A 10,170-nucleotide genomic window follows, 5' to 3' on the forward strand; every position below is an offset into this window, starting at 1 on the left:
AATGACTCTGCATTATCGACCTCAATCAAGTTTGATGGGCAGTTTAGCATCCTCTTAATACGTGTCCCGATTAGCTCAAATTATTATGTCACCAATCGTAAGCCAATGAGGATACGTAGTAAGACACCTCGTATGCGATCTAGCATGAAAAATCGTATCGTGTGCCGAAGGCTTAAGGTACCACATTTATTTTTCATATTTTTAAACAATATATTTTTACACCTAACATTTTAATATTGTCAAATGTATTGTAATTACACACAAAGAATTTTTATTCTTATGAGTAAAAAAATCATAAAAATATTTGAAATAAGTCCTAGATGCGCACAGTGTAAAACAGACACCATCAATAAAATTTTATAAGTTTATCTTAACACTAACTCAGCAATCTGAGTGGTATTTGTTTCATATTGTGCATATCTGGGACGCTCCCGACACATGTCTGAAATTTCATGCTTACCTTTAAATTCATCAAAATATGAAATAATATTTTTTTGAAGTTCAATATTCAATGTAGATAATTCTCTTATCTGTGTTGACTGTTCATCAATTTTACTATTCTTTTCTAGTATTTGTAATTTCAAGGTTTTGTTTTCCTTTTCAAGATTATAATGTAATAAAATGTTACATTCGGTCGTACGTTTTGTTTCATTTTTTTCAGATTTATCCTTCTACAAAAAAAGATATATAAGTACAAATATTTATATATATACACATATAAATATATTAAAAATATATAACAAAAATTATATTTAAAAAAATGTTTTTATTTTATATTTTAAATTTAAATAATTTATAATCTAATATTTTTGTTAATTTTATTTTAAATAGTTGATTTTTTACGTTATATTATTTTCAATTTTTTGTTTATGTTAAAAGTACATTATAAATTTAAAAACAGTTGATTTTTTACGTTATATTTTCAATTTTTTCTTTCATGCTGACATTATGTTACAAATTTAAAAAACTGAACTTTCTTGGCACTAATTCTCTAATTGTTTCTTAGAATTATAATAGTATCTTATTTAAATATTAAATGTTTTATGATTAAGAGATTAAACAAAAATTATTTTACTACAAATTTCTGATTGTTTGATCAAAATTTGTAATTATTTTATATTTGACAAATTTGACAAAAATTGCTATAAGTTTTTCTTATTTAATTAAAAAATTATTAAGAATAATTTTTAAACACACAATCGCACAAAAGTAATATTTTTTTATTGTTACTGAACATTTTTTAATCAAAGCTTTAAAATTTAAATTTTATAATGTTGATGAAAATTTCAAATATTTTAATTCTGGTTCTTTTACCAATATTTTTATACGCATAAATAAAAAAAAATACTTACTGAAATGCATTGTTGGTTTGATTTTCTGTTTTTATTTCCTATTGATCGATTTTCTTGATTAATTTCGTTGATTGTTATTTTTTCAAGATCATTAATTTTTTGTTTTAACACTTCCCTTATTTCTTCCGATTTTTCTTTCTATAAATACATGTTAGCAAAATTTTTATATCCTTATATTAAAATACATATACAAAATATTATTTACATACAATCTTTACCTTTTTTGCAGTAAAATTATCTTCTGCATCAGTTTCTGTTGCTGATTCTCTTATATTTCTTGGTGGTAATGTGACTCTTTTCGTAGCAATTAGTTTCTTTAATTCATCAATAGTATCTGAAATATTTATATATTCATAATACACAATTCAGTGTTACATAGACAAGCAATAACACATAAAATTTCCCCAAAAAAACTAAAAAACAAAATATCCAATATAATTTATATCATACAGCATAAGATCTAATATTTTATTTAATAATGTTTATAAAGTAAATAGGGAAATGTTTTAAATATTTCTTAAATGTCTTAAATATTTTTTTCAATAAAAACATTTAAAAAAAAACAAAATCAGAACTGACAACAATGTAAAAATTAATTTCAATAAATAACTAAATATTAAAAAAAAAATTGTTGATATTTATTTAAAGTCAAAACAAGATTTTCAAAAGTAATAAAATTGGAGCATTAAACGTTAAATTTATTTATAATTGTTAAAAAAATGTATTTAAACGTTTAACAAATTTGTAAAACTTCTAATAATATTCTGATCCTAAAATCTGATAATATCTTTAAACTATATCTTCAATGTTGATGACAAATATTTTATACTCTTTAAATTAACAATTAGCATATTATTACTAATTTGCAAAAATATATTTATAAGTACGATAATTAATGAGTATTCATTATTTTTTAGTGATTAGCACTTCAAAATTAGTGTAGTATAAAAGATTAGATATATTTATTTCACTGATTAACAAATTGTAAGTATACCACTGAAAATCAGTGCATTCTTTTATTAATTTCACGGATTTTTCATTGATCATAATTTAAAGAGTAAATAAAAATCATGTATTAAATGGAATTGGAAAATATTTTTTTTTTGTTTTAACTTACCTTCTACAAATATAATGAGGCCCATGCAGAAACTCGTACCGCACTTTATTTTATGGTACTTATTTTTCCATTTATTTAAATTAAAATGTTTAATTTTTGTAACATCAACAATATCTTTGTCTTCATGTCTTTTACATTCCGTATTAAATTTTACGTATGCGAACATTATGCGATTAAAGATATATTCATGCGATTTGTACGTGATAAATTATTGCAGAATAACAAATGCAACTTTGGCTTACTTAACAAAATAAATGAAGGTGGAAGGTGGAACTTAAGAAGTTGCATGTGCGTGCGCTTGCATGCACCACGCTTAACGTCGTAACTAGATACAAACAACAAAGAAGGTTTATATTAATTTACAGCAGACGAATATATCTCTGCGAGCATTTTACCTAACAAAATTCCTAAATAAAGAATTCTTACATGATTTGACGGATGTCCGGAAATACAATGCACTTAAATATTAAGTTTTTAATGGCGCCACAAACTTTCATAAGGGAAACTGCAGCCCTGCAGCCTTTCCTAGCGTTTCGCCAGTACTTTGCCAGTTGTAAAGATTACGATATCACTATCATTTACTTTTAATAATGTAAAATTTTGTCACAAAATACTTGAAGGTTATATGTACACTGAAGAAGAGTTAATCACATAGCAACCAGAGGAGATTAAGCTATAATAATTGAAGATCTAGCTGGCTACACACCAGCGCGATGAACGTACAGAGATGAGCGGAAAGGCGATCGCTCATTGGGTCCTACCTTTGGATCCAACAAATCACCTTCCATTGCTACTTAACCGCGCGCTCACTGAGCGATTGCGCTACAGGACTCATTAGTGTATGTACATATAACCCTCAATTTTTTTCTGACAAATTTTATTTCGGATTATTAAAAGTAAATGATTGTTATTTCTTAAAGGAAGAATAATCTTTATTTGATAGTTACAAGTGCTTTATATAAAAGGTACGTATATTTTAAATATATAAAATGCACATATATATATGCGTGTATATATGTGTATATGTGTGTCCCCGTTGAAAAGTCAGATGGAAATTCAGATGCTCATATGTATGTGGATTTCCAAAAATTTTGAATGGTTTTGGAAATTTCTTATGGTTATCCATACGAGATCCATATAAAACCATCTAAAATCTATGAGAATTCATGCACATGCATGTGGATAACCATCTAGATTTCCATCTGATCTTTTCAACAGGTGCGTGCGTGCGTGCGTGCGTGCGTGCGTGTGTGTGTGTGTGTGTGTGTGTGTGTGTGTGTGTGTGTGTGTGTGTGTGTGTGTGTGTGTGTGTGTGTGTGTGTGTGGTATGTAAACATAGTTGTAAACATAAAGTTGTAAAAAATCAACTAATCACAGTCGATTATTCTTCGATTATAAGAAATAATTATTTGTAATTGATCAGTTTTTTGCAATGTTACGTTTACAACTACGCAATTGTAGAATCGACCTTTATAAATATTATGTTTGAATGTTTATATACATTTATTTATAAAAGTAATTAATTTACATTAATTATGTATATTAAATTAGTAATGAGAATGTAGCGTTTCGAAAATGTTGATACAAATCGTATTTTGCCACAGACCTCTGAATATGGATCCAATGAAGAAAAGATACAAGCTTATGTTGGATCCTCAATATCGAGAAGATTGGACATGCTTAAAAACTCATCAATCTTGGATGAAAATGAAAACAGAAATGAATGTTGCAAAAAATCTCTGTAAGTATGACAGCTAATAACAATAAAAATAAAATGTACAAAAATTATTTTTTACACAAAATACATATATAAAACGTTCATAATACATACAAACATACATAAATCTTTACATAAAATACATTTTATATTTATATTAATTGACTAATTTTTTAATAATTTATTTACATAACATATTTTTAAAATTTTTCTGATAGTTTAAAACCCTTATTTTTTATATCTTCAATAATCTATAAATAATATTTTTAATGTATATTTTAGAAGGCTATTTTAATGGTTTTAAAATTATTCAAGAATATATAACGTATTATTGTAAATATTATTATTACTATAGTATAAAAATTTTATTATAAGAACTTGAAAAAATATTTTGTATATTATATTTTTATCAAATTAATATGTTTGTTTTAGATAAAAATACCGAACATTCAATACAGGATTTCTCCGACATTAGTGACGATAACGCATTATTGGAAACAATTTCCGTTGTGAATACATTTGATGACACGTACAGTACGCATCATACAGACGAAGAAAATTGTTTCACCGAAGATACTTATAGTGACGGCAGTTTTACAGATGAAGGGAATATCGAATATGATACGGATGAAGATAGTGTCATGCATGATGCAAATGAAGTACATGACTCGGAACACGAAGAGCTCCCAGATAACGAAAATAATGATGATAACTCAATTATGTTCGAAACATCTGCACTAACAATTTCGGATGTTATGTTAATGATTACGGCAATTTGTGTCCGGTTTAATTTATCATATGAAATAAGAAAAGCAATCGTTGATTTAATAAAATGTTTAGCTGGACCGCAATTTAAAACTTGGTCTATGAGTAAATATACATTAAAGAAGAAATACGATCCACCAAAAAATGTATTGAGTTATACCTTTTTTTGTAACTTATGTAAAGCACTTTTGTTAGGACCAATATCAAAATTAGATTTTAAAAATCAATTTGTATCTTGCAAAGAATGCCAGCAAAAACATAAATTGACAATGCAATCTCAATATAAATTTGTGTATATTGATTTACAATTTCAATTAAAAAAACTATTAAGTAACTCTTTCATTCAACAGTCTGTAATTGAATATATACACCATTGCGCTGAGAAGAGAAATGCAGATGGTAACGTGACATTAAATGATATATCGGATAGTGTGCTGTATAAAAGTTTGTCTTCAAAATATTCAGGCGGATCGGATTATCTTCTTACATACAATTTTAACACAGACGGTATGCCTATTTTTAATAGTTCAAAAAAAAGTAGTTGGCCGCTTCTGTTAATTTTAAATGAAATGCCACCATCTTTACGATTCAAACATGTATTGTTATGTGCTTTATGGATAGGGGATAAAGAGCCAACTCCAACTATGATGAATATGTTTCTAAAACAGTTCGTTGAACAAGCTATGCAATTGTTTGAAAAAGGTATTACAATCCAAAATAAGCAAAGTCTTATTACATTTAAATTATTGCCAATGTGCTGTGTTGTCGATTCTGTAGCACGACCTATTGTTCAAAATAGATTACAGTACAATGGCTATTATGGTTGTTCATGGTGTTATGCTCGCGGAAAATATTTGCACGGAACTGTCCGCTATTTATTTAACGAATCTAGTAATCTTCGGACTCACGAAACACACATGATTGATGTTCGGGAAGCTACAGAATTTAATAAATGTGTCAGAGGTGTGAAGGGTAATGCCATTTTATTGCAATTACCACAATTCAATGCGGTATGGGGATTTTCCTATGAATTTATGCATGGAACTTTATTAGGAGTGTATAAACAAATTGGAGACAGTTTTACTTGTAAAGACTCTCCAATATATTTAACTGCAATTCAACGGAAAGAAGTTAACACTCGATTAACAAACATAACTCCGATAAAAAAAATACAACGATTACCGAGACCTTTGACTGATAGATGCAAATGGAAAGCTTCCGAATGGCTTTCATGGGGATTATTTTACTGTCTTCCTTGTTTAAGTGGTATAATACGAGATAATCTTCTAGAACATCTAGCGCTACTAGTAGGTACTTTATTTTTACTGCTACAGAACAATCTTAGTGAAAATGATCTGCGGAAATGCGAAATAGATTTACTACGCTTCGTTGCAGAATTTCAGATTTTATACGGAGAAAAATGTGTAACATTTAATATTCACAGTCTATTGCATATTGTGCAGTCAATTAAAATGGTTGGGCCATTATGGGCGAATTCTGCTTTCGTATTTGAAAGTACTAATTACGATCTTAAACAAAAAGTGAGTGGACCAAAGAGCGTTGACAATCAAATTTGCACAAGATATCTGCAAAAGAATTTATTCAAGTGGCAAGCAGATAGTATTTATGAAAATTTTGAAATTTGCGGACAATATTACAAATATTTATTTGCGAATCGTATGCATTCTGCTTCAGTTAAAATTGTTGACGAAACAGTTTTGCTCGGTAATGGTCAACCAATTGATAATGGCTTTATGTATCAACGATGCATTTATAAAGGTGAATTGTATCACACTACTAGTTATAGACCAGAAAAAAAAACCAATGATTCTATTGTACAATTAATTAATAATGAAAGTGCTCAAATAATAGCAATTATTAACATTAATGATCAGTGTTACATTGATGTTAAAAAAATAAATACGGAAAATGCATTTCATACGCCTCATATATATAAAGTAATAAGTTATGGGGAACGCAACATAAGAATTCCTGTATCAAATATAAAAGCAAAAATGTTAATAATCAAACATACTGCTTTTACATATGTTTGTCGAATTCCTAATATATTTAACATGTAAATGTTAATAATTCTTAATAATTATTATATCTGTTAATCGCACTATCATAACTATTATATCTTAATAATATCTATTAATTGCAATAATACACATTGGGAGCTTTCCAGAGACACAAATTGACACAGCAGAAATTTTGTCCTTGTCTCAAACTAAATATCAAACAAAGACAGAAATACTGCTGTGTCAATTTGTGTCACTTGCTGGAAAACTCCCATTATAGTCATTGTACTGTAATTTAAAAATTAAATGGATATTAAAGTATGATAATGTTGGTGTACGAAATTTTTAGTTTGTACGTCTAACATGTATGTGTGAATATGCATATTACATATTCCAATATATATAACTATGTAATAAAATATATTATTTAATTAACTAATGTATAATATGGACTGTATGGCATAAATAAATTAAATGTAAGAAATTAATATTTCATTTAATATCACATATAATATTTAAATTTGTTATTATGTACAAAAACCCTTTGTATATATGTATATAATACATAGCAATAAATGTTAATAATGTATAATAAGTGAGTTATATTCTTTCTTTTCCATTATATGTGTATATACGAATATGCATATATATGTATAACATGAGAAAAGAAAGTGGATGCATTCAGTAGCACAACCGCTCACTGAGCGGCTAAGTAGCAATTGAAGATGATTAGATCTTAATTACCTTTGGATCCAACAAATCTGCACCTTCAATTGCTACTTAGCCGCTCAGTGAGCGGTTGCGCTCCTGGATCCATCTGCCTCTGTTTGCAACGTGAACCTATAGAAATTTATTTGTAATTACAATGTTTGTCCGTTTCTGTCCACATTCTGAACGCACCGAGTGTAGACAGTATCTATCCGTAATTACCGATGCTACATCCATCTGCCTCTGTTTGCAACGACAACATATAGCAATTTATTTGTAATTACGGATATGCGTTCACGATATGAATAGAAACCGATCAAAATCATATCCGTAATTACAACTAAATTCCTATAGGTTGACGTTACAAACAGAGGCAGGTGGATGTAGCATCCGTAATTACGGATAGATACTGTCTACACTCGGTGCGTTCAGAATGTGGACAGAAACGGATAAACATTGTATCTGTAATTACAAATAAATTCCTATAGGTTGACGTTGCAAACAGAGGCAGGTGGATGTAGCATCCGTAATTACGGATAGATACTGTCTACACTCGGTGCGTTCAGAATGTGGACAGAAACGGATAAACATTGTATCTGTAATTACAAATAAATTCCTATAGGTTGACGTTGCAAACAGAGGCAGGTGTATGTAGCATCCGTAATTACGGATAGATACTGTCTACACTCGGTGCGTTCAGAATGTGGACAGAAACGGATAAACATTGTATCCGTAATTACAAATAAATTCCTATAGGTTGACGTTGCAAACAGAGGCAGGTGTATGTAGCATCCGTAATTACGGATAGATACTGTCTACACTCGGTGCGTTCAGAATGTGGACAGAAACGGATAAACATTGTATCCGTAATTACAAATAAATTCCTATAGGTTGACGTTGCAAACAGAGGCAGGTGTATGTAGCATCCGTAATTACGGATAGATACTGTCTACACTCGGTGCGTTCAGAATGTGGACAGAAACGGATAAACATTGTATCCGTAATTACAAATAAATTCCTATAGGTTGACGTTGCAAACAGAGGCAGGTGTATGTAGCATCCGTAATTACGGATAGATACTGTCTACACTCGGTGCGTTCAGAATGTGGACAGAAACGGATAAACATTGTATCCGTAATTACAAATAAATTCCTATAGGTTGACGTTGCAAACAGAGGCAGGTGTATGTAGCATCCGTAATTACGGATAGATACTGTCTACACTCGGTGCGTTCAGAATGTGGACAGAAACGGATAAACATTGTATCCGTAATTACAAATAAATTCCTATAGGTTGACGTTGCAAACAGAGGCAGGTGTATGTAGCATCCGTAATTACGGATAGATACTGTCTACACTCGGTGCGTTCAGAATGTGGACAGAAACGGATAAACATTGTATCCGTAATTACAAATAAATTCCTATAGGTTGACATTGCAAACAGAGGCAGGTGGATGTAGCATCCGTAATTACAGATAGATACTGTCTACACTCGGTGCGTTCAGAATGTGGACAGAAACGGATAAACATTGTATCCGTAATTACAAATAAATTCCTATAGGTTGACGTTGCAAACAGAGGCAGGTGGATGTAGCATCCGTAATTACGGATAGATACTGTCTACACTCGGTGCGTTCAGAATGTGGACAAAAGCGGATAAACATTGTATCCGTAATTACAAATAAATTCCTATAGGTTGACGTTGCAAACAGAGGCAGGTGGATGTAGCATCCATAATTACGGATAGATACTGTCTACACTCGGTGCGTTCAGAATGTGGACAGAAACGGATAAACATTGTATCCGTAATTACAAATAAATTCCTATAGGTTGACGTTGCAAACAGAGGCAGGTGGATGTAGCATTCGTAATTACGAATAGATACTGTCTACACTCGGTGCGTTCAGAATGTGGACAAAAGCGGATAAACATTGTATCCGTAATTACAAATAAATTCCTATAGGTTGACGTTGCAAACAGAGGCAGGTGGATGTAGTATCCGTAATTACGGATAGATACTGCCTACACTCGGTGCGTTCAGAATGTGGACAGAAACGGATAAACATTGTATCCGTAATTACAAATAAATTCCTATAAGTTGACGTTGCAAACAGAGGCAGGTGGATATAGCATCCGTAATTGCAGACAGATATCGTCAGCATTTGATGCATACAGGTTGCAAACAAAAACGGACAGAATTTATATCTGCAAAAACTTATAAATGCGGATATATGGATAAATTACTGATACATACAGTTACACGCTGTTGCAATTTCTGACTGCATTTGCGAATGCGATAGTGTTGCTTATAGAAACCGATAGTAGTTGAGTCTTTTCTTTAAGCTTACAGATACAACGTATAGGATTCCGTTAAAAACTGTTAGAAATTCTATCTTTTTCTAACTGTTTCTATCTGTTTCTAATAGAAATTTTTACCAGGGAGTTTACATTTTAAATTTATATGTTAAATTTAAATGTATATGTTATATAA

General features: G+C 30.1%; 2 protein-coding genes across 4 annotated transcripts; one reads left to right on the forward strand and one right to left on the reverse strand.

Moving 5' to 3' along the window:
• Positions 1-336: 336 nt before the first annotated feature.
• Positions 337-2,671, reverse strand: LOC118645964. Its single transcript, XM_036288057.1, has 4 exons — positions 2,470-2,671; positions 1,571-1,686; positions 1,353-1,490; positions 337-671 (listed from the first exon to the last, which is right to left on the reverse strand). Exons 1-4 carry the CDS (start codon positions 2,633-2,635, stop codon positions 366-368), a joined length of 726 nt encoding a protein of 241 aa, XP_036143950.1. The 5' UTR covers positions 2,636-2,671; the 3' UTR covers positions 337-365.
• A 624-nt stretch (positions 2,672-3,295) lies between these two features.
• Positions 3,296-7,712, forward strand: LOC118645963. 3 transcript variants are annotated; one of them, XM_036288055.1, is made up of 3 exons: positions 3,296-3,434; positions 4,074-4,210; positions 4,619-7,712. In XM_036288055.1, the coding sequence occupies exons 2-3, from the start codon at positions 4,084-4,086 to the stop codon at positions 7,030-7,032; spliced, it is 2,541 nt and encodes an 846-aa protein (XP_036143948.1). In that variant the 5' UTR covers positions 3,296-3,434; positions 4,074-4,083; the 3' UTR covers positions 7,033-7,712. The 3 variants fall into 3 exon arrangements, with proteins under 3 accessions (XP_036143948.1, XP_036143949.1, XP_036143947.1); XM_036288056.1 differs by lacking the exon at positions 3,296-3,434 and adding an exon at positions 3,845-3,984; XM_036288054.1 differs by lacking the exon at positions 3,296-3,434 and having other exon boundaries at positions 4,018-4,210.
• The last annotated feature ends 2,458 nt before the right edge of the window (positions 7,713-10,170 follow it).

The sequence above is a fragment of the Monomorium pharaonis genome, chromosome 6 (genome assembly GCF_013373865.1).
Source record: "Monomorium pharaonis isolate MP-MQ-018 chromosome 6, ASM1337386v2, whole genome shotgun sequence".
Classification (NCBI taxonomy): domain Eukaryota; kingdom Metazoa; phylum Arthropoda; class Insecta; order Hymenoptera; family Formicidae; genus Monomorium; species Monomorium pharaonis.